Below are 25984 nucleotides of genomic sequence, written 5' to 3'. Positions count from 1 at the left end.
TATAATAAAGATTACGGGGTAGCCGTAATTGTAGAATTTTTAGGATTACAATTACAATAATTGTTATAATTAAAGTTCTCTATTACAGTAATCGCAATTGTATGACAAGAGTACAAAATAGTAATCTTGAAATTCCACCCGCCGTTACAATGATGAGAACAGGATGCGAAATATAGCAGCTGCTTTGCACCTCACTTGAACAAAGATAGGAGGCGATCACGTGCTGCAGTGAGCTAAAGAGAACGCTACACAGCGTGAAGCCCAGAATGGGCCAGGGCTGGAAGGGATTGTAGCAGAAGCAATAAGACTGGCTGCTTATAGCAGCCCTGAGTTGCTAATGCATGTCTGGAAGCCAGGATTCTTCCAACACGGTGGAAGATAGCGCAGTTTGCGATTACAGTAAGCGCAATTGTAAGACAAGGGTATAAAATAGTAAGTAGGAAATCCAGCCCGCCGTGTCAAACAATGTATGAGAACAGGATGCGAAATATAGAAGATGCTCCGTTCCTCACTTGAATAAACAGAGAAAGCGAACTCGTGCTGTGATGAGCTAAAAACCGCCCTACATTGTGTGAAGCACAGAATGGCCCAGGGCTGAATAGGATATCAGCAGAAGCAAAAAGACTGACTGCTTAGATCAGCCCGTGTTGCTGCAGCATATGTATAACAAATGCCTGGAAGCCAGGATCTTTCCGATAGGGTGGAAGATAGTGCGCCTTGTGCTAATCCCGGAAGGCAAAGGAGACCCGGGTTTCCCGTCGACTTTTCAATCATTATCCAGATACGCTGGAAAGTCTTCTTAAACAACGAATGGTAGCAACCACTGAAGATGAAGGAGGTCTGTCCCATCCACAGCATGGGTCTCGCAAAGGCTACTTCACAAAATAGGTCACAGTCGAGGTTAAAAATGCGCTAAGGAAAGCGAAAACAGCGTGATAACAAGCTACGCCGTTTATCTTATTGGTCACCCTAGACGTGAAAAATTTCTTCAACTTCATCAGGTGGGACGATATGCAGGATGCGCTAAAACAATCTTTCATTGTACCTCTTTGCTTTTTATTCATATTAGGGGACTAGCTTAAAAATTGCTGGCTCACGTACGAAACAAATCAAGGTCAGAGAAAGGTAATCCCCACGAATATACGATTGCCCACTATAATCAATATGATGGTTTGATACTTTCAAGAAGACTGCGAAAAACTGCGCAGACAATAAGGTACCTAATTCGACATAGACGGCCCAAGACCATGTTTAAGAAAGCCACTTGCATCAGCTTCAGACCTTATACATTTTTATGGTGGAGGAGAAATAGACAGAGATGTTGCTGGCGTTTAGGCACGAAAATAATCTATCCGATGCTGGCAAGTGGACCAGGGGACTGATGCTCATGCTGGAGCCATGGTTAGAGCCGCCACATGAAGGGGCCGAATTCTTCCTGACACAGATTTTGAGTGGCCAGGTCTACTTCCGGGAATATTCCACAGAATAGACAAGTTTTAAAATACAAACGCACACACCTATTTCGGATGCGATTACTTCACACAGCAATGGGAAAAGGTGGAAGTAATACAAGGCGATATTTCTCCAGCCAGTGTCATCCATAAGAAGACCCACGGAAGTGACAGCTGGGATATGGTCAACAAATATGTGAGAAATATTCTCCCAAAAACGTTAAGATGGTTGCTTAGCCCAATAGCGTAAAAGTAGGCAAAGAGCTCACGGTTAACGCTTACGTACCTGAAGTAATGAAAACGCGAGGCTTGCTGCTACATAGTTTATAATGTTTAGAATTATAATAGATATAATCGTACTCATATAAGCGTGGGGATCACAGTTGCAGCAATCGTAATTGAAATCTAATAGTACTCTTAAGTTCCGTAGTTCTGAATAGAAAAATTTATGCTTAACCGGAGGTTAAACCCGCATTAAACACATTTCCTTCGCCGAACAGTGCCTTATAACTAATACAGCGTCCTTGCAAAACAATTAACTTCAGCAGGTGTTCCGTCCCTGTAAATATGCATGTGTGTGTTTGCTTATTTTCATTAATATCGCTTGCAGCTTTCTGTAGGGCAAGGCGAACAAAAAAGTAAAAAATTACAAAAACAAAAACAAAAAACATAACAAAGAGAAACTGGATACAAATCAACGGTAGTAATTCCTTTCCCACTTTTTGGTACGTTTTTTTTTTTCCTTTTTTGGATCAGCATCATCATTTTCGTTAGTCACAGCGGGTCATTACACCAATTGTTGCTGTGTTGCATGTGTCGTTGCAAAAGATGATGATGATGCTGCTGCTACTTCTGCTTCCAATAGAGCTAAAGTGATCTTCCACTAAATCCCGCACCCACATCAGAGTATGCAAATAAAAGAAACTATTTCGAAATATTTTCGTGATTTTTTGGGACTGATTTGAAATCATTCCGAGTATAATCTATATATATAAGTGTCAGTAGCCGGATGTTTATGCTCTTAAAATTAAGAAACCGCAACGCGTGGAGACGCGGCCATTTACATGATTATTCATTATTACCCAGCATGGGACCGATCACTAGACCACTAAGGTCTTGAAACCCAAAACTTAAACCCGGTTTTTTCTCAAACATATTTGTCCAGTATGGCTGCTGATGAGAGCTTTAGAACAAAGGTGAACTTTTTACGATATATTAACTCATTTTAGAGATATAGGCCAAAATGTGGTTCAGGGGTATTATCTACCTTATATATTAAATTCTCGTCTCATAGTGTTTGTGGTTAAGTCCCTTCGAAACGGCTCGACCTATTCTTAAGAAATTTTGTGAGCACATTGGTTTGGTTTGATAATCGGATTATATATATTTTTGATACCCCAAAATGGCAATAATTTTTTTATTTAGAGAACGTTTATTGTTTATTTTCTTATGAGACAAAAAAATTCATACAATCGTTTGTAATTGGGACTGGTAGAGGGACTTATTCTCGGACTGCAACTAGGACTAGGATTTGGACGTGGACTGGAACTGGGATTGGGACTAGTACTGGGACTGGAACTAGGACTAGGATTTGGACTGTGACTGGAACTTGAACTAGGACTGGGATTTTTGGCCGTGGACTGGGAGGATTTGGACGTGGACTGGTACTGGGACTAGGACTAGGACTGGGACTGGGACTGGGACTGGGACTGGGACTGGGACTTGTACTTAGACTGGGACTGGCACTGGCACTTGCACTGGCACTGGGCCTGGGACTGCGACTGGGATTGTGACCAGAAATGTGACAGGACCTGAAAAAATACAAGGCACGATAACTTTTGAATATATTTTAGGACGAGCTTTTCTTCCAAATTGCTTCCTGCTACTTTTTATTTTTTATGAGTTTTCACTGAACATTCATGGTAGAAAAACACTCGAAAAAATCCTTTTTTGAAAAACTAGTTCCTAATTTTTTGATGTTGCTTTGCCCAGGACTTGAACCGAGGATTTACATCGCTGATATAATGTCGGCATTAGTTTCGCAACGATTTAGGTATCATTTTGGTGTATTTGAAAACATCAACATTGATGAATCATCTGTTTATCATCGGCCTTGTATAGAATCGTTATCGATTTGTTATCGAAATCAATGGTTTTCGAGGAGCTATCGACTTATTATCTTTTCATTATCGGTTAATTTTAGGATGGCCATAAATTTGTTATTGACGATTTTCCGGCGTGTTATCTATTTGTTATCGATATGTTACCGGTTTTCTATTTATAACAATCACTATTATAAAATGAAACAATTTTCAACTCATCGATAGCAAATCTATAATATGACGGTAACAAATTGATAAAACGCCAATAAAAAGCGGACAATACTTCGATATCTAATAAATAACAAAGGGAGAACTTGTCTTTTACAAATATGTAACTCATCAATAACGGTTGTTATCGACAACAAACCGAGAATACTTGGATAACAAATCGACAAAGAGCCGTAAACTTATCGATATCAAATTAATAAAACGACGATAATTAACGGATAACATAGTCCACGTCTCCTCGGAGATATATAGCGTTTTCTTGCTTTTTTCGCTGCAGTATACCGCTCCTACATTGAAAGAAAAAGACTGGTAAAATCAACTGAAATTTCTGGAAATTTTTATCCATCGCAACAAAATGTTGAATCAACTGCGCACAAATCGTTGATTCGTAATTGACCGTTTTAGTAGTCAAATGAACAAAAAAAGTTGTAAATAAATTAAGGCGCAATAACCTCCGTGAAGATTTTAGGCCGAGCTTATCTTCCAATATACGTCGTGCTCCTCTTGGTTTTCCCTATAAATTGGCCGGACGGGACCTGCATGTTTTATGCCGACTCCCAGCGGCATCTGCAAGGCAGATGAGTTTTCACTGAGAGCTTTTCATGGCAGAAGTACACTCGGAGTGCTTGCCAAACATTGCCGAGGGGCGACCCCGCTTAGAAAAATTTCGTTCTAATTGAAAAACCTTATTTCTAAAATTTTGACGTTGCTTTGCCTGGGGTGCGAACCCTGGGCATACGGTGTGGCAGGCGGAGCCCACTACCATCACACCACGGTGGCACTTACTAACCGAACGTCAATTGGGCTACATCAAATATGCTGGCACATATTAAACATTATACATTTCATTATTTTGTTTTATTAAACGCACTTTTACCAAATTTTATATTTTATAATTTATTTAATTTATAGTTTTGAACTTCGCTTTGCAAATAGAAATGAAAATAGTAGTGACAAAACTGATTCTCAATTCTTTCAGTTGCAGCTCAGCCCATTCTCAATTTCTTCTCTCGGATGTAGTTGCCACACTTGATTCTTTCGAACAAAACTTGTAGTATAAATGTTTGACGTAACATTTTAAAAAGAGTACTTGTAAGTTTTAGAAAAGTAAAGAACCAAATCGCAGGAAGGTATTTCTGTTAAGTATTGGCTATCATCAAGAGTTCAACTGTAGAGTAACGAAGAAGCACTGTTGGGAACGTATGATCGCTGTGCGTGACTAGCAGTGATTTACGCATAGCATCACTAAGAGAGCTGCTGTTTGTTGACATTTTTTATGGATACACACACGGTGGCGAAACATCATGAATATTAATTTAATAGTTAGTTGTATATTTTGAAGTGAATTTAATATTGAATTAAATAATGTACATATCATAGATAATAATAAAATACGTTATATGATATTGTACAAATGGCGACGAGGATGGGATATTGCCCATCGTATTAAATTTCATTTCAAACAACAAAATTATTGGAAGAGAAAACCTGTCGCTATTCCAATTTTCAAGGTGACCTTTTCGCATAATCCATAACATTCGAATAACCTTCAGCGAGATATATCGTGTCATGTCGTAAGTGCACTTCCAATAACTCCTGCATACATCCTTCGGCAACAGCAGTCGTAACATGCGATTGTGAAGTTAATACGCACATTGACATACAAGGTCTATGCCACTTAAAAAAGAGTCGGAGTTGGGGGAAGCTTCGCCAAGTATTCTACGGGAATCAACCACAACTTCATCACAAACGCAATTTCCGTCAGCATCAAATCACGCAATGACCGCGTTAGGCACGTTAGAGCAATTCGACATCAATCACCCAAAGAACTGGAGAACATATTATGCGCGATTCGAGTTGTTTCTTCAAGCCAACGACGTACAGGTTGCAAAACGTTAGAAGGCACTTTTTTCTGACATTGGCCGGCGCGACACTTTACGACCTCCTGTCGTCGTTGGAATCACAGAGAAAGGTGAGTGATCTTAATATTTCTGAAATTGAGACCATTCTAACAAAACATTTTTCCCCTCGACCGTCGGAAATTGCATTCTTCTATAAATTTCACAAACGTGACCAATTGCCGAGTGAATCTTTTGCGGAGTATGTAGCTGTTTTGCGAAGACTTGCAATTGACTGCAATTTCGGTGATGCTCTGGATCGTATGCTTCACGACCGTTTGGTATGCGGCCTGAGAGACGAATCTCTTCAACGTAGCCTTCTGGCGGAAAGTGAACTGCACTTATTGATTGAAAAAGCTTCAACCGCAGAAGCTGCCTCTAAAAATGTATTGGTAATTCGTCAACCGGAACATGTCAACCAAATCGCAAAACGAAATCAACAGCATGTAAAGAAAAATAAAAATCAACGTAGCACTACTGCTAATAAACTATGTAATGGCTGTGGAGGCGCACTTCTCCGATCACAGTGCCCTCACAAAGAATCAACATATTCTGCATGTGGTGTCAAGGGGCACCTACAGCGAGTATGCCGCACGACGAATCAAAGTACTACGACTGTCCCCATAATGCATACATCGAACAAACAGCGGAACCAACAAACCAAATCAAAATCAAAATTACTATCAATTAATCAAATTTCGAGTACAAAGAGCCGTAAAAAGTCAACAACAATTTCTGTTAATTGGAAGCCATGTGTATTTGAAGTGGATTCGGGTTCTGACTATACGATCGTATCATCCACTACCTTCGATAAATTGTGGCCTACGGATAAGCCAGTTCTATACGACAGCGATGTCGAGTTGAGGGATTTTAAGCATAATCGCGTTCCTATCAAAGGTACTGTAGATGTCGAAGTAATTTATGATAAAAGGAAGGTTAAAAATTTGCCCCTTTTAGTGGTAAATGGAAATCAAACAAACGTGTTAAGATGTAACTGGTTTGATTCTCTTGGTATAAGCGTACAGGGGGTTCTATTAATCGATGAGTGTCGTAGCATTAAGACGATTTTAAAGGAATTTGATCGTCTTTTCTCCACGGAACTAGGGAAATTCACAGGGAAACCAGTTTCTCTACGCGTCAAAGAATTGGTTGAACCAATAAGACTTCCGGTACGGCGAATTCCTATTGCTATACGGAATCTTGTTGAAGTTGAACCTGACCGATTTTGTGCACAAATAATCCTAGAACCTGTTGAATAATCTGAATGGGCAACACCTATAGTTCCGGTTCCCAAAAGCGATGGTTCGATCAGAATCTGTGGCGACTACAAGTCAACACTCAATAAGGCACTTTTGCCGCACAATTTTAAAATTCCTTCCATCAGCTCACTCCTATCTTCTATAGAGGGGGGAAAAATTTTTACAAAGCTTGACCTAGCCCAGGCTTACCAACAACTAGCTGTGGATGAAAAATCGGCCATGATGCAAACTATTGTCACTCATAAGGGTGCATTTAAGGTGAATAAACTTCAATTTGGCATTTCGTCAGCGCCAGGAATTTTTCAAAATCTTATTGAAACACTTCTTCGTAATATTCCTGGTGTCGTACCATATTTTGATGACGTAGTCATAATGGGTGCAACTGAGGCAGAGTTGGCAGACCGTTTAGGGAAAGTATTAAAGCGTTTTGATGAATCGGGTTTATGCCTTCGGAGAGACAAGTGCAAAGTCGGTGTCCCCACTGTTAGTTTTTTGGGATACAAAGTCGACAGCCTTGGCATTAGGCCATGCCCAGAAAAGGTACAATCTATACATAATACACCCGCACCGAAAGATAAAAAACAGCTGCAGGCATTTCTTGGTCTGTTGAATTTTTATCACACTTTTCTTCCAAATAAAGCTACAATTGCAGAACCCTTACATCGACTCCTGGAGAAAAATAGGAACTTTATTTGGAAGAATGAACATCAGGTAGCTTTCCATAAACTTAAGTAGCTTGTCACCTCTGATAGCGTTCTCATCCATTATGATGAAAAATTACCGCTGACACTCGTTTGTGACGCCTCTCCGTGTGGTATTGGTGCTGTTCTAAGTCACATACTGTCTGACGGGTCTGAAAGACCAATAGCATTTTATTCGAGAACCTTATCGAAGTCGGAGCGCAACTACGCTCAAATCGATCGCGAAGCAACTGCTCTGGTAGCAGGCGTAAAGAAGTTCCACGACTATTTGTACGGGCGGAAGTTCACTTTGGTTACTCACCACCGTCCACTGCTGGGAATATTCAGTACCACAAAGCAGACGCCCATCATTATATCACCCGTTACGCTTCACCACTGTACGTTTCTGAACGCCTATACTTTCGATTTAGTTTATAGAGAAGGGAAGAAAATGGGAAATGCGGACTGTCTAAGTCGCCTGCCTGTTGAAGATAAACTCAGCGAATCCAACCATGGGGAAGTATTCATGATAGAATTGGCAAGCTCACAAATTATACGCCCGAAAGACATAGCGCCGGCTACCGCCAAAAATGCATTGCTCACTAAAGTCACTAGCTGGGCGTTAAGGGGATGGCCGTCATCCATGCCCCGCGAGAATGAAGCTTATGCGTATTATGTGCGCCGCAATGAAATTACCACTCTTAAAGGATGTCTTCTCTGGGGAAACAGAACGATTGTTCCTCCGACTTGTCGAAAAGCCATTTTGCAGGCGTTGCATGGGGGACATCCCAGTATAGTTAAAATGAAGGCGTTGGCTAGAAGCTATTTTTGGTGGCCGAAGATGGATACGGAAATCGAAAGCATCGTAAAAACTTGTTCACCGTGCCAGCAAACCCGCCATGAGAAAGCCCAGGCACAACCCCATATTTGGGAAACAGCAAAAAATCCATGGTCACGTCTACACATAGATTTTGCCGGACCCTTCCATGGCAAAATATTTTTTCTCACGGTCGACTCATATTCTAAATGGCTGGAAGTACACATTGTTAAGACTACATCATCACAGTGCACAATTAAGTCACTAAGATCGCTTTTCGCAACTCATGGCCTTCCACATGTCATCGTGTCCGATAATGGATCGACCTTCACGTCCTCAGAATTCGAAGAATTTATGAATAATAACCTAATCCGACATGTGAGATATGCACCGTTCCATCCATCATCCAATGGACAAGCTGAGAGGATGGTGCAAACAACGAAGGATTTCATTAAGAAACTTTCGCCCAATTCCGATTTCGAGCTCAACCTGGTTCGATTTGTATTTAATCAACACATCAGTCCACATGCAACAACAGGTCGTTCACCAGCCTAACTCTTCTTCAATCGCCAACTAAAAACTTACTTTGACAAAATTCACCCGCATGAGCTCTCAAATGTCAAAGACAATCCTACTATTAAGCATACGTTCTGTGAGGGAGATCTTGTCTGGATCCGTAATTATGCAACGGGTCCTAAGTGGACACAAGGGCGCATATACTCAAGAACCGGCCCAGTCTCATATAAAGTTCAGCTGGAAGATGGAAGAGTAATTAAACGCCATTTTGATCAGATCAGAGGCAGGGAACCCTCCGAGAGTATAGCGATGGACATTGAAGAAGACAAAAATGAAGGTAGCAATAACTCAGACAGTAACCTAGAATCAAATGGCGGAAATGAATCTGCTGAAAACGCTGTTGAGGGCAGATCCACTTCACCACCTGCATTCAACATTCAACCATCGCCAATTTTGGCACCAAACACACCGTCGGGTACAGCAGCTAATTCCACTCCGCCTCGCCAACAGACACCACGGCGCTCAAATAGACCGAGAAAGGTTCCAGAATTCTTTTCTTCAGCTCGGCGTTAAGGGGTGTTAAGTATTGGCTACCATCAAGAGTTCAACTGTAGAGTAACGAAGAAGCACTGTTGGGAACGTATGATCGCTCTGCGTGACTAGCAGTGATTTACGCATATCGTGCATCACTAAGAGAGCTTCTGTTTGTTGACATTTTTTATGGATACACACACGGTGGCGAAACATCAAGAATATTAATTTAATAGTTAGTTGTATATTTTAAAGTTAATTTAATATTGAATTAAGTAATGTACATATCATAGATAATAATAAAATACGTTATATGATATTGTACAGTAACTTTACATGTAATTCTGCAAGTTTAATTTTCGTAACACTTTAAGTTGAAACAATTCCGAAACAACTCAAACTTTTATGTTGTCGGAAACATCAACGGTAAAAAAGGATGTTTTTTTATTATCTTATTAGATTCGTTCGCGTGAGTGAAAATTCGTAAAAATTGGAACAAAATATTACTAATTTTGGAAAAATCCTGTTCGTTCAAACAAAGAGAAGTTGCAAAATTGTACCCGATAGATATGTGTCCCAGTATCTCATAATTTTTATACAGTACATTCAAAAAAGGGGTTTTTTGTTTTGTATTGATAACTGAAAAGCTAGTTTTTTGTTGCTTTCCCATTTTGTGTGTTTTTTTCGATTTGATGGTTTTCCTATTTTGGTGTTTTTTTTTTTAGCACAATCGTCATAAGTGCAAAGTAGAGAGCGCAGTGAGCGTAAAATTCTCTTTGAAATTTGCTCATGTATGACAGTTGATCGCCGCTGAAATGGCCTGTAAGATCAGTTGTGTTAACAGAAAAATCAATTACATTGACCACGAATCTGTAAATTTTACAGAATTTTGTTAACCTAAGAGCGATAATTTCTCTTATGTTGAAATGACTAAACTAATTTGTTCGTTAATTCAATCAAATTTCACCGAATCTCCGTTAAGTTAGGAAGAACAGAACCGATTTGTTGATTTTACTAGCACCATTTCTTTCAGTGTAGTTATTATCTGAACCCAAGATTTAGAAAAAGAGGAACAGCAGCTTTGGTTTTGTTCGTTTCCATAATCTGCCCACATACGCCGACTTATAAGCGTTTAACTTTTTTCTCTGATTCACTCCTTTTTCATTTTTGTATTTTCAATTCCTTTTTCCCATTTCGCTCTTTGTTCATTTTTGAGTAGAATACAAAACGACCTGCCACCTACTCAACACTCAAGGCAGCAGCGTGATGTTGCTTCTCCAGAAAAAAAGAAGTGGGAAAGCTGCGAAAACAACAACAACAAACGCTTGTAGTATAACTGATATGCTTCAGTTCAGCTTTAGTGGAGCCAACAACAAGCATAGCCAAAGTCAAAGGCAATGCCAAAAGCAGCAGCAGCAATACCAAAATAAATTTTCACAGGCGTGTTTACAACAACAACTACACTTCCGCAAAAAATAATTCAACGATAGCTAGTCAGTGCAGCCAAAAACAATAAAAAAAACCACATTATAAAAAAATTCTTGTAAACAGCGGCAATGAAGAAGCAACAGTCGTCTCGCCGTTGCAGCAACAGCAACAACATTTTTCAATGTGAAGTTTAAGTTAAACGGCGAAACAATCTTTACAGTTGTTATTGTTAATCTTCTATGCTGAATGTGTTGCGAATCATTTTTTTAGCAATTTTAATTTTTATTCTTTTTTATTTTTGTGCTTTCTACCCCTTTTTTTGTCGCCGCACCTCTTTTCTCTTGAGCGCTTTTCAATTGCAACGTGCCACTTTAGCCTCTGCTTAGTCGGTCCTGGCTTGGTCGGCCTGTGAACATGTTTGACCTACTGAATGCCGCAAGGAAATTATGCCATTTGCCGCATTTATTTAGTAGGTGAACAAGAAAAATTGCTGTTCACACAAAAACAAAAATTACAAATAAACGAAAAAAGGCGGGAAAAGAAAACTTACTGTGCAGAAGAGGTAAAAGTTGTAATTGGAAATAAATATTTTCGGCTGAAAAATTACACACTTACGGTATGCGAAATTTATGTACTTAAAGTGGTGAACGATTTATGTTAACAAAATAATATATTTTCATTTTTTCAGTAAAAGGAACCTAAGTTTGATGTTTTTATATATATATTATTCGACGAACGGGCAATAGACAGTGGAATGTTTGTTTAATCTAAAGGTCGAGTGCAGTGTGGTAGTAATAGTGAACTTTCCAACTGCTCAGACGGTTCGATGAGGGACCCGTCAAACTGACGGCATACGCAGATGATATTGCAATGTCATAAGTCGAAAGTACCTTCCAACAAATAACCTTTGATGGATCAAGCACTTCGGGTTATACATACCTGAGCATCTTTTTTACTAAAAGGTCATGGTCCCAAATTGAACGAGGCGTAAACTGGGAGGGGTGACACTGCAGTAGAAAACGTGCACAAAATATCTGAGAATCTTTCTAGAGAGTAAGTTTTCGTGTAAGCTCAACTTGGAAGAGAGTGTGAAGATGTCATCGACGACACTTTATGGGTGTACAAGATCTACCAGTATTTACTATTGAAGGTTTTTTTTGGTAGACAGACACCCAAAAAATAACCTACCTCAAAAAAGTGGATGGAGTATGCAGGCTATCAGTACTTAGCACTACGGGAGCCCTGAAAACTACGGCGACACTGTATGCCATTCTACACATTCCACCAGTAGGCTTGGTGGCAAAGAACATAGCGTTAACAACTGCAATGAGTTTCAGTACCATGGAAACGAGCGAGCACGTTTTGCGCTCATGTCCCCCGCTTGCCAGGCTAAGACTCCAGCAATAAGGAGTGATACAGCTGTCAGATCTAGAAGCAGCAATTGGCACAGGTTCTAGAAAGCTTCTAATATTTGCCAAAGAACGGAGTAATTTTATAACATAGGTCCTGATTTAATAGGGTTTTTCAGTTTGGCCGTTAAATAAATTTCCGGAAGCACTATTGATTCAATCAGTATTTTCGAGGTCATCACGGACCAGCCAGTTGCACCTAATCTACATAATTTAAACTTGTCGGTCTACTATCGATAGTTTACCGATGTGTCATGGATTTTATATTAAAGTTTTATAGTTTAGTAGAAGATAACTTTTAGATAAGTAATCGATTACTTCTTGATGACATATAGACAAATAATCGGTTAGTTTTCCATAATAAATCGATAAAAATTTGATAACGTCTTGATAAAAAATCTAAAATTTTCGATAACCAATCGATAATTTTTGGTTTTATATCGATTACTTTTCTACAAATAGTCTATAACTTCTCGATAACAAACTAATAACTCGTCGCTACAAAATCGATGACTAATCAATAACTTTCGTTATCTATAACAAGTCGATAACTCGTCTCTACCTTGTCGATAACATCCTTTTACAAACCTTTCCTTTGCAATACGCTCCTTTTCTTTCCTTCCATTGCCTTGCCCTGTTTTGACTTCGCTAATTCCCACATTATACCATAGTAGCGACTGCAATTACGTTGGTATTCTGTATTCCCCGTATCATAAGCAAGCATGTTTTCATATCAAAAATGTTTCCATAAAATATTGGAAATGATATCAAGCCACAGCCACGCCCTACGCTTGACAGGACCTTCTATGCTAAACTTAGAAGGCGCAGAGCGCAGGAGCCTCCTTGTTGTGTACTGGGCAGAGAACACCTAGATTTCAATCACCAGCCATGCACTCGTCCGACCACATTTTACTGATACGCCCTTCCAGCTCCTCGCCGCCACGTTTGAATAAAATCGCAGGCAATCCATCATCGTTTGCGGCCTTGTTGTTTTTAATCTGGTTATTGCTATTCCAACTTCATCATTATCAGGTGAGGGGACATTCAATCCATTAGCATCGATTGCGGGTTTGAGCTCATCATCCATGGGCATGTACCGCTGTCAAGTGTTTTAGAAGTGTTCCCCACATAATCTAAGCACTTTTGGACATCGCTTAGGTGGTTGCCGTTTTCGTTTTAACAGAAGTTTGCTCCGGTCTCAAAACCTTCCGTCCGTCGACCAAGTTATTTGTATAATTTGCTTGTGTTATATCTAGTGGCTAGCATTTCAAATTCTTCGAATTCACGCCTTTTTTCTTTTCTGCTTTATTTCCAGTAAATGCGTCTCGCTTCCCTTTTCAACCCACCGTAGCACTCACAACCTCTTCTTGTTGCCCTCATAATTACGGAAGATTGGCCGCTATACAATTGCAGCCAGAAAAATATTGTTTTTCCGCCAGAGGTAGTGTAAGTGAACCCTTTCTCTCAGGTAAATTAATAAGGAAACACTTGGTTATCACAAGAAAATATTGCCCATAAAGGAGCCATAAACCATCATCCAGTAGAGTTTCCGGCTCCGTATCGCGCGCATTTCTTACCGGTTCGGTTTTCCTAGCTAAAAACAGAAGCAGAGTGGCTTCAATTTTCATACTGGCAGATGTCGCTTACTTAAGAAACTGAACATGTATATCTCTACGACACTTCACGCTGCAAGCGCTCACATTCAGTAATAGAAGAGCTACTGCTTTTTACTGCCATTCACTGAAGTTAGTTCATGCTCTGAAAATATAAAAATTGTCTTTGATTGATATTACGTTAAACACAATTTGGCGACATCTATTATTCAAAGAGTTGATTCGTCAAGAGATTCAAGCCAAGGTTGAGAAAGAAAACAGATGTGGCTGACTAGTTATATAAGACAAAGCCATCTATCTGGATATCTACTTACAGCATATATCTGCCGACACAGCTGTAATACGTAAATTTATCCCTAATATTTTGCATTTACTTTCTTCAATGAATATAATAAATTTAAAGCAGTTCTTAACTGCAGCAGCATTTTTTCACACTTTTTCTGAACAATGTCTGGGAGAAGCATTTGCAACTACAACAATAATAATACAAGTTTTCAGTGGTCTGTAAAACAATGCCGCTATGGGCACAAACAAAATGTAATCTATTTGGACAAGTGCAACATACACTTCGGGGTTAAACAATCTTTCATGTATTGCTATATAAATATAAGTATGTGTACAAATATCTACTACCACGAGAATGCAATATAGCATTAATCCCAAAACCTAAACCTGCTCAGCACAAAAAGCATTTTCTGTCAACAAGCCATTTTTCTAGTTTTCAGGACGGGGGAAAAATATTTCTTATGATGCACATAAAGAAATTTGATATTTCGGTCGACGTGAATATCGAGTTCTCGCGAAGTTGGTTATGTAAGCTTACTGGTCGGGAAAACCAATATTTTTCAATTAAATAGAAAAAACCAATACCGACAAAGTTATTGTTTAACCACTGGTTTATTATCAATAGCGAATTATTGTTGTCGAGTTATCTGTTTGTTATAAGCTTGTTATCGTCGTATCGTTGGCTTCTTTTTGGTTTCCTATCGGCTTGTTATAGACGGGTTACTATCATGTCATCGATTTCATATTGAAGTTTTATCGGTACATCTCTCATAACAAACCAATAAATCGTAGATAAAAAATTGATAACAAGCCGAACACAATTTGTTGGCACTCCGATAAGGATCGAAAACAAATCTGTAACTTTTCGGTAACAAATCGGTAACATGCCTATTACAAATTAATAACACTCCTAAAGCAAATCGATAACCTTTCGATAGTAAACCGATCATTTTTTTAATAAGCTGCTGATTATTTTTCGTTAACTTTTTGATAGCAAATCGATAACAACTCGATAACGTCTTGATAACAAACAAAAATTTAATTAGCGAGCTTTGCTCATATTGCTTTATACAATGGTTTTTGTTATTGATATTAGAGAAAAATTGCAAGTTTACAAACGGCGATGGTTACCAGGACATGCTTCTGAATTTCACTTCTTCATCAGCTAGCTTTTCGGGAGCTGAGCGCTGAACTCGAATCTCCAACATTCATATCAATGCAAAGACAGATGCCTTTAGCTGCTAAGCCATATGAATGTTCAGTTGTTCGATGTACAATTGGTCTCTAAGAGTTGCCTTTTTGTTTCTATTGCTTTTGATCACCATGTAGGCACATACACTCTGTATCTAGTTTATTCCGAATATTCGCTCAGCTCCCGAAAAGCTAGCTGATGAAGAAGTGAAATTCAGAAACATGTCCTAGTAACCATCGCCGTGTGTAAACTTACAATTTTTCCCTAATATCAATAACAAAAAACAAAAATTTTTCACAACAAAACTATATTTTTTCGATAGCAAATCGATAGCACGCCGGTAACAAATCGATAGCATTCCGATATAAAAAATTGGTTACACTCCGACAAGAAATAAACAAAGCCTTTTTTTTTATGAGCTTTTAAATATCAACAAAATTTGCTTTCATTGTAACTACTCAATTGTCATCACATTAAAAAAAACGTTATCTAGAACTTGGAGATCTCCAAAATTCCTCCTTATTCTCTTTTACTTCCTGCAGTTATTTCATATAATCGATTTTTTCATAATTTGATGAAACAGGAAGCATGCGTTGGCATAATCTTGTAAATTTGGCATCTGTGATCAAATGGATATTAAAAGGAAACATGAAGCATCTCAGAATGGATACATTGGCACATCAATAATAAACAAGTTAGGACGGTAATATCTTCGGCGCAGCTTTTCACGAATAGAGCTGTACAATAATCTAATCAAATCTCCAAAACCCGTAATGTCTCTATACATATACATGTCTAACGGAAATACGAAATATTTTTCATAAATCTCTAATAAATAATTGATTGGTTAAATGAGGTTAGAATAAGTTGGCTGGTCCGGGATGGCCTCACATGGACTGAATGAGTTTATAGTGCTAGCAGAATTTTGTTTAACGATCAACCTGAAATATCTTTCAAAAACCAGGACTGATGTTATAAAAGAGCTCCGTCCTCTAGGCAAATTCTTGACGGATTCTAGAAGCTTTCTAGTAATAATGCCGCTTGCTGCTTCTAGGTCTGATAGCTGTATCACTCCTTATAGCTATAGTCTTAGCCTAGCGAACGCAGGGTACATGCGCAAAACATGCTTGATCGTTTCCTCCTCCAAACTGCACTTCCTACATCAGCTATCACAAGCTAGGTCTTGTTTGGAAACATGTGACGCCAGAAGGCAGTGTCCGGTCAGAATGCCTGTAATGAACCTACAATCCTCTCTTTGACATGATAAGAGTAACTTTGTTTGTCTTAAGTGTGAAGACCTGCACATAATCTTCGTAATTTTGCAGCCCCGTGCTTGGGTCTCAGCTTTTCCTGCTTTGTCTATCATGTGCAATTCTCGCCTTCTCTTTATTTCGTTCAATCTTATTGACACGTCTACAGCGCATGCTTCGAGGGCGTATCCCCTTTTTAGCTAGCTCTTCCGCTTTTTCATTCTCATCTATTCCCATATATCCTGAGACCCAATGTTGTTGTATGCCTGGCAGTTTCCCATTTCTCTCTTGATTATACTCTATGTAATGCACTTTAATATGTTGTCATATGCGAGATTAATGCCTTCATTGCTGCTCGGCTGTCAATATGAAAGTTGACGTAGTTACTGTCTAAGCTTTTTTCTTCCAGTGTTTTTACAGCTTCGGTTACAGATACTACTACTGCCGTAATTGTTTGGTTTTCCTTACAAAAAGTTTCAAAATAATCCTCACACAAAGTTTCACGGTTCTTGCTATCTACATGAGATAGCTATGACGATGGACTTCATATCTGAACAATCGGCTATTTTGTGTGCTATCAATTGTATAGAGCAGATGATCTGATGAAATTTAAAGCTGATAGCTGTAAAAATGAGGCAGGTCTGACGAAAACCCTCTTATATGAACGGTCAATTGTGTTAGATATACATCCATATCGCTCATCAAATTTCATTGGGATTTCTCAAAGATTAAGATAGTAAGGAGTTTACGTTCAAACAGAAAATGGACAGATGGGCATGGCTAAATAAAATCAGCACGTCAACCTTATCATTTACGTTTACTTATTGGTGGGTCTGTCTCTTCTGCTTAAATTAAAAATTTAATTTCAACAACTGTTTAAAAACAATTTCAGAGATGTTAGAAAGGAACAAAACAAACAATGTTTGTTCTGTACCCTTTCAATATAGGATTTAAATTAAGGAACGGAATCAGTAAAGCACTTAACTACGTAACAACATAATACTAAAATTTTCGAAGCGAGTTGTCATCACTAGTGCATCTGAATATTTCTCCCTGATTTGTTTTTTCGACGACGAGAGCGTGAATGATGATAGGGGCGAGAAAGAGCTGGTTATATGAAGAAAATGGAAGAAGAGTTATCAATTGGTTTTAAAGAAACTCTGCTTGAGGAGAAGGAAGTTGAACTCTCGTTTTGAGTTTGAGGAATGTGCCCTTACCTAGTTAATATAACATAATTCTCTGAAGGATGAATTGTGGGTAATCACGTGCACTTGCTCTTAATCCTAGGGTCAATACGATTCTAAAAATTTATCATAAATTTACATATACATATATATATATATATATATATATATTTTCGTTTCGCGCATTTTAGATTGATTGAAATCATGTAATCGCTTAATGCTATATGTATACCTATTTGTGACTATCAGATTGAACAATTTTTTAAGATTTATTTATTGACATTTACTTAGATTTATTAGCTCACATCTGATATTCGATTATCAATTTTTTTTCTGAATTTTAGATGAACCAGCTGTGCAGAGTATGTGGTGAGCCTGCGGCTGGATTTCATTTTGGTGCATTCACATGTGAAGGTTGCAAGGTAAATTAATTTTATTTTTTTAATCGAATAATAAGTGTTGCAAGACTTGAAGTTTTCAAAGAGATTTGTACATAACCCGTGAAAGTTAAAAAATAAATAAATGTTAGGCGTAATAACCTCCGAAAAGATTTTGGGCCGAGCTTCTCTACCAATTTGCGTCGTGCTCCTTTCAATTTTTTCTACGAATTGGCGAGGCGGGACTTACATGTTCTACGCCAACTTCGAACGGCACCTGCAAAAAGGATGAGTTTTCACTGAGAAGCTTTTCACAGCAGAATCTGCTTTTCACAGAAAACACTGGGTATTTGCCAAATCACTGCCGCGGGGCGACCCTTTTTAGAAAACCTTTTTTATAATTGAAAAAATTTGTTTCTAAATTTTTGATGTTGCTTTGCCCGAGTTGAACTAATGATCTGCGGTTTGGTAGGCGGAGCACGCTACCGTCATATCATGGCGGCCGCCGTGAAAGATAAGTAGGCTTAAATATTGCATACCGAACTTTCTTGTTGATTTAATCTCATGTGAGGATGAACTCAGTAGTCAGTTCTTGCATATTTGTTCCGAAATATGATCTTAGCCTTTAATTTTCTTGAAATATATCATAATATATAAAAATCACGTGTCACTATGTTTAAGCGCGATGGACTGCTAAACTACTAAACCGATTTTGAATTTGTTTTACACCCCGTATGTAGTTTGATCTTATTTGAACTATAGGATAGGTTATATCTCAGTTTATAGTCGCAATATTATTTAATTGCAATTTTTTTATTTGTTTATACGTAATAATAAAATGTTACGTATACGCACCGGCACCCACATTTTCAGGTGGTGCGTATATAATTCCGTGTTATTGGTTGGTGTTTAATTAATCATTCTTCTGCATCCCTTATTGCCTGTCCCAGAAGGTGGTATGTATTTTATTCCAGTCCCAGTCCCATTCCGAGTCTTAGTCCCAGTCCTAGTCCTAAAATCAGTCCCAGTCCCAGTCGGTCTCTGGATAATATATTACTCTGTACTAAAGCCCTCATCAACAGCTTTCATTTGATATCCATATTCTATAAGCACACTCTAGGGGTACCTGGGTCCAGGTTTTGGCCTATATCTCGAGACCCTAGTCAACTAGGGGTATGAAAATTACCCACTACTAAAGCACTCATCAACAGCTTTCATTTGATGTCCATATTCTATACATACGTTCTAGGGGTACCCATGTCCACGTTTGGCCTATAGCTCGAGACCCTAGTCAACTAGGGGTATGAAAATTACCCACTACTAAAGCACTCATCAACAGCTTTCATTTGATGTCCATATTCTATACATACGTTCTAAGGGTACCCATGTCCACGTTTTGGCCTATATCTCGGGACCCGAGTCACCCAGGGGTATGAAAATTACCTTCTACTAAAGCACTCATCAACAGCTTTCATTTGATATCCATATTCTATAAACACACTCTAGGTATACCCGGGTCCACGTTTTGTCCTATATTTCGAGACCCTAGTCACCCAGGGGTATGAAAATTACCCTCTACTAAAGCACTCATCAATAGCTTTCATTTGATATCCATATTCTATAAGCACACTCTAGGGGTACCTGGGTCCACGTTTTGGCCTATATCTCGAGACCCTAGTCACCCAGTCACTTATCCTATATTTCAAGTTAGATCAAACTACGCACGGGGTGCAAAACAAATTCAAAATCGGTTCAGTAGTTTAGGAGTCCATTGGCCTCAATTGTGTGACACGTGTTTTTTATATATTAAGATATATAACTTACGAAATCAAACTTATCCTAAACATGGGCTTTCCAATGTAGTGGAAAGTGGCGCACCTCCTTTACTGCAGGGAATTGGTGAATACTTTCTGGGTCAGCGCATTTACATTCTTTCACACGATATCGCTTCTAGCTAGTCATCAAAAGCTCTTCTTAGGCAAATGTGTATTTCGTACCGGTGTTTTCGTGAGTGCTAATCTTAATTATATATATTTCTTCTGTACGTGTGTCTGTGACTGAACTTCTCAAAAATAAAAAATACAATGCGATTTCCTTGAAATTTAGCAAAGGGGTACTTTCTTGACTAGCTTATTATTTAAGAAAATTTCCTTCTGAGAAATAGACCAGAGACCGACCTCTTCAAAAAAATTATTGTGCGATTTGCTTGAGATTCGGTACAGGGATACCTCTGACCAAGTTAATGTTTGAGAAACTTTTCATTCTGGGCTGGAAAAGCGACAGACCTATTTTAAAAAATCATATTTATGGTGCGATTTACTTGAAATTTGGTATAGTGGTACCTGCCTGACCAGCTTATTATTTTAAAAATATTTCCTTCCGCAGAGTGAACGAAGCCCGGGATGAGTATTGTAATAAATCTTATTTATATTGTGATTTACTTAGCTTAGGGGTAGCTATTTGTCTAACAAAATATTTAAGAAACTTTTCTTTCCTCTGCGAGTGCCCAACCCAAGCGAATATTATGTACCGAACCTTCGGCAGTTTGGTGCTACCCGATCCAGGGGCGGTGTCAAAATTCTCAATAAAGGAGATCAGCAGGTATATATATTAGTTTAACCAATTGGTTTCAGTAAACATACACAGGGTATATTAAGTAATTAGTTTGAGGAGAATATGCATCAAAATGGCGCCTAGAGCGCAACTTGGGCCGGTCTCTCAGGCCGGACAGCGCAACACCCAATCAACAATATCTTTCGAGGAACGCGGAATAAATTGGCACATGCATTAGGCTTTTCAAAGTAGAGCGGCAAGTGACCATAATTTGCGGCGAGTCGCTGGAGCTTGACCTTTCAGGGATTTATTTCCAGTAGTTATTTATATTTAAGACATAAATATTTAGCTTGTATTTCAACCAAAGCAATTTAGCTCAAAAGTTTAAAAGTTGTTTATTATGTTTTAAAACTTTTTATTTACAAAATGTAACAACGAAATTATCTCGATTCATTTGCTTTATTTATGTCTAAATTCATTCTAGCTAACTCATCTAATCTAATGCGCATATAATATCAATTTGATTGCCTGAATTCACTATACAAAAGCTTCACCATACACTTACGAACAATCAGCAACAAACAGGAAGAAATAAAGTCAATAAAAAGCAATCAACTAAGCAACGAAGTAAAGTCATAAAGACAAATCTTCGAAAAATTAGTTCAAAAGCGAGCAATTGTGTAGTAAAATTGATTGTAAGCGAGTTCAATTGCGTTATACACTTTAAACTGCCATCACTTAATATACACACCACGGTTGCCACAGCCTGTTTTCATTTGGGACCAAAATTCGTAGAAAAAAAGGACCAAATTTCAAAAAAAAGGACCAAAATTTGTTTTCATTTATTGGTATTGTAACGAATTTAGTGCAATTCCTCTTATTTGCAACCTTCTACTAACGTTCGAATCTCTAAATTGTTGAATAAATAACTCCACTATTCAATAATGCAAAATGGCCTTTATTAAAGTACCACTACTTCTCGATAGATAACGGGCTTAAATCAACCTGATTATCGTGCTTCAACTCTTGCTGCTTTTATACTGTTTGGTTTCCTCGTTGCATATTTCTATTTTCCATTTCTAGAATTTACTAGTTATTTCCCAGCTATAAAATTACCAGCTATAACTACGTTTATAGCTTCTCATATGTGCGTGTATATATGAGTGATACTTGCACAAATTATTGCCTACTTTCGAGCGCATCTCAGATAAGATATATGCATGTGTTTGTGCGTCTCTCTCCCCTGCGTGTACGTACATATGTGTAAGCATAATGATGGATTCGTTTATGTAGATACAAGTGACTGCCTGCTTTATTGTTGTTGTGGCTTCATTTACTTAGCATCAGACTAGTGATGTGAGTGTCACTTAGTGTCACTAACATTCGTCACAGTATACAAGGGCTACGTCGAAAAAACGTATAATAAAGACAGTTTTATAACGTTCATTGTATAACTTTTCTAGGACCAGCCTATGTCTTTCACCGACCAAATGTAATGAGGACCTGGGTTTTGCGTATTCTTTAGCTAACATTATGTGGTTGATTGAAATAAACTCCAAGTTATTACGTAATTTGGTTTTAATAAGATAATTCAAAAAATGATCGCTCTGCCGCCGCCGAACTATAATATTTCTATGAAAACTTACTTTTTCCCAAAACTAAAACGTTTACATCAGGCTTAAAATCACAATTTCACAGTCTTAAAAGCTTCCATTGTGTAACAATGGTATCTTGATCGCACTTTATCAAGTACGAAAACTTATTTATTTACGGTATTATAGAAGTTTCGGTTTCTGCTAATGCCTTGTCGGGAGTAATTATATATAAAACTTGTATATCACATCTAGAAAAATTTAAAGGGTTTTTGCATTTGCTTTAAGGGTTCAATATAAAAATCTAAAATAATTTTTTTTAACACAAGTCATTGTACATCTGTAAAGTTATCTCTTTCAAGAAATACTTCAGCTTTACTTCCAACAAAACTATTTTTTTACTTCAAGGTAGTAAGTTTTATCACTTAAATATACATTTTTTAACCATGCAATAGGGGAGTTCAGGATTTGTGCAATTGGTCTAGCATCATTGTGTTGCTAACTGGTGCAGTAGTTTTACACAAAACGCCAAAAAATTATACGGCTATGCATTTGCTACATCATGGCAAATACGCAACATAAAAACCCGTAGTTTATTTTTCAATTTTGAATAGCAAACTAACAACTGTCAACACAAAAAAAAATGCAAAAATAAAATAATTAAAAAGAAATTTTTAAGTTAAACGGTTTTATTGAAAACTATACTTACATGAAATAATAATAATATGAAAAGCTAGAAAATAATTAGGTAGGTCCTAGGTACTAGTCATCACACTCCTTATCAATCTAGGGCGTTGATCAGACAATTAAATAAAAGCGTTGGGCGCGTGAAATTTCTAAAAATGTGAGGCGTAGCATAACCTGATTAAGGTTCAGTTTATATTATGTATTTCCGACCAGTTCTTATTGAATCTGAAGGTATATTGTTAGGCTTTTCCGGTCTAAGTTTTTGTTTTTAAGTGCGAAATAAAATTATATTATTCCACTTTTTAACCCAACGTTTCGCTAATAACTTTTTAGCATCATCAGTTGGTTTTGCGTATGACTATCAATAGAAATATGACGCGTCCAACGCTTTTATTTAATTGTCTGATCAACGCCCTAGATTGATAAGGAGTGTGATGACTAGTACCTAGGACCTATCTAATTACTTTCTAGCTTTTCGTAGTATTATTATTTCATGTAAGTATTGTTTTCAATCAAACCTTTAACTTAAAGTTTTTTTTTAATTATATTATTTTCAAGTTTTTAGTCTTTATTTAATTGCCTATTATTTCTCATTCTATTTAGTTAATTTAGTGACATTATTACAAGGACTCTTTCCTGGCAATTTGTTACAACCTAAGTACTCAATACATAATCCTTCCAAAGACTTTACTCGACTCTGCGCCACGTATGCTTGTCCCTCCTCCAATTCCAAAATATTTTGATGTCACTTCTACTGGACTGTATGCAATATTTGTTTCAAATATGAGCCAAATCGGGCATCATAGGTCGCTTTCTATTCATATATGTATTATGTGGTCCAAGCATGAGCCAAATCGGACCACAAATACGATTTTTGTGAATATCTCGATCTTTGCGCCACCTAGCGGCAATTTTTTTTGATAGGTCGCTTTCTATTCTTGTATGTATTATGTGGTCCAAGCATGAGCCAAATCGGACCACAAATACGATTTTTGTGAATATCTCGATCCATGCGCCACCTAGCGGCAATTTTTTTTCACAGATCGATTTCTATTCTTGCATGTATTATGTGTTCTAAATATGAGCCAAATCGGACCACAAATACGATTTTTGTGAATATCTCGATCCATGCGCCACCTAGCGACGCATTATTGCATTGTTATCGGGTTCTGAACTATATTCCAAGTTTCAAGCTTGTAGCTTATCGGGAAGTTACTTAAATTTCAATTACAGGATTCGTTCACAACGGCCGTGCGGCCGTGCATGCGGCCTGCCTGTTAACTCAAGCTAAATAAAACCGTTAAAAATGAAGTTGCTCAAGATAAGCTTCAAGTCTGCTTCAATTTGATGGTATAGGAATGGTAGACACATTTTTTCTTATTAGAGCCCTTTATTTAAGGTATTTGCAATTTTAAGAATATAGGCTATGAACAGCATATACGCTTTTATTTCGGGATCCGATATTAAATTTGCTAATTGTATTGCACTAACGCCGCTTACTTCGAGACACGCACAATGTTACACGACAAAGCGTTCTATGTAAAACCGGCCAATAGGGCTGATCCCAAAAATAGAATTAGGTTTAATCTGGCTACAACGGCTTTCGTGATTGATTGTCGTGCTGCTCTGTCGCGAATGTAATCAGCCCTAATAGCTATCGGCTGTCGTGAATGTAATCAGCCCTAATAGCTATCGGCTGTCGTGAATGTAATCAGCCCTAATAGCTATCGGCTCTTCTGATGAGAGTTACTGAAAATCGATTGCCATTCACAGGGTGTTCAAACAAGCAAATTTTTCATCAGTGTTGCGTATTTTTGTGAAAGTAAAAAATTAAAAAATTCAAACCAAAGTACCAAAATCGTGACGGCTCGCACAAAAAGGACCAAAATTGAAAAAAAGGACCAGCGGACCAAACGGGGTTGGAGCGGACCAAATTTGGCCCAAATGGACCCAAGGTGACAACCGTGATACACACTCTGCATATTGATGTATACTAGGGTATTCCTGTGAAATTAAATGAATGCTTTTCGTCAGTTTCGCAACTTCAAATTTCTATATAATTAGAGTATTGAATTTTGGAAGGAGTTAATATTTGTTGCTACTGACTGAATTAAGCTACAACTTTCCTTAAAAAATACTTACATTTAGTTCTACAAAAGCAACTACTTAAAATAAAAAATAGCCCATACATTTCTGAAATATTTACGAATAAAATTTTAAAATTGTTTACAAAATATTCAACATTGCTTCTAACGAACGCAAACTCAATGCTTTAGCGGCAAGAAGTGTAATAGCGTGAGCAGAAAATCAACTACCCTTCATTTCTTCGGCTAATAAGTAGGTTTTTTGTGTGTGTTTTTTACGTTCAAAAAATTTCACTATGCATTAGGTGTATTTCAGCTGTGATTTGGGGGTAGCATGTTTGCCTACAACACTAAACTTACTGTGTTTAAATCCCGAGTAAAAATCACCAAAATTTTTAGAAAACAGTTTCTGCTTTCCCAATTTGGTTTGTCTAAGGGTGTCGTTCGGAGTCAACATTAAACATCTAGGCCAATTGAAGGATAACACGCCGCGAATTCGGCATAAATATTACCAGGTTAAACCCGTGAGAAGCAAATGACGTTTAAAAAATTTTTAAATTCTTAATGTTCTCACATTTTCACCTTTTATTTTGTTATTTTTATACCTTTCATGAAAATGAAATGGTATATTAATTTCGTCACGAAACCGAAAATTGTAAGTCCTTAAAGGAAAATAGATAGACCCACCATTAAGTATACCGAAATAATCAGGTTGAAGAGCTGAGTTGATTTAGCCATGTCCGTCTGTCCGTCTGTCCGTCTGTCCGTCTGTCTGTTTGTATGCAAACTAGTCCCTCAATTTTTGAGATATCTTGATAAAATTTGGTGAGCGGGTGTATTTGGGTGTC

General features: G+C 37.9%; 1 protein-coding gene across 1 annotated transcript in view; it reads left to right on the top strand.

Moving 5' to 3' along the window:
* Positions 1 to 25984, top strand: part of eg (eagle) — a 128681-nt gene that overhangs the window by 56546 nt on the left and 46151 nt on the right. Inside the window, exon 2 of the mRNA XM_067787379.1 lies at positions 18188 to 18265. Coding sequence (XP_067643480.1) covers positions 18188 to 18265 — 78 coding nt within the window. The remainder of the gene's footprint in view (positions 1 to 18187; positions 18266 to 25984) is intronic.

Source organism: Eurosta solidaginis, chromosome 5 (genome assembly GCF_040869045.1).
Source record: "Eurosta solidaginis isolate ZX-2024a chromosome 5, ASM4086904v1, whole genome shotgun sequence".
Taxonomy (NCBI): domain Eukaryota; kingdom Metazoa; phylum Arthropoda; class Insecta; order Diptera; family Tephritidae; genus Eurosta; species Eurosta solidaginis.
This window is presented reverse-complemented; position numbering and strand designations above follow the sequence as displayed.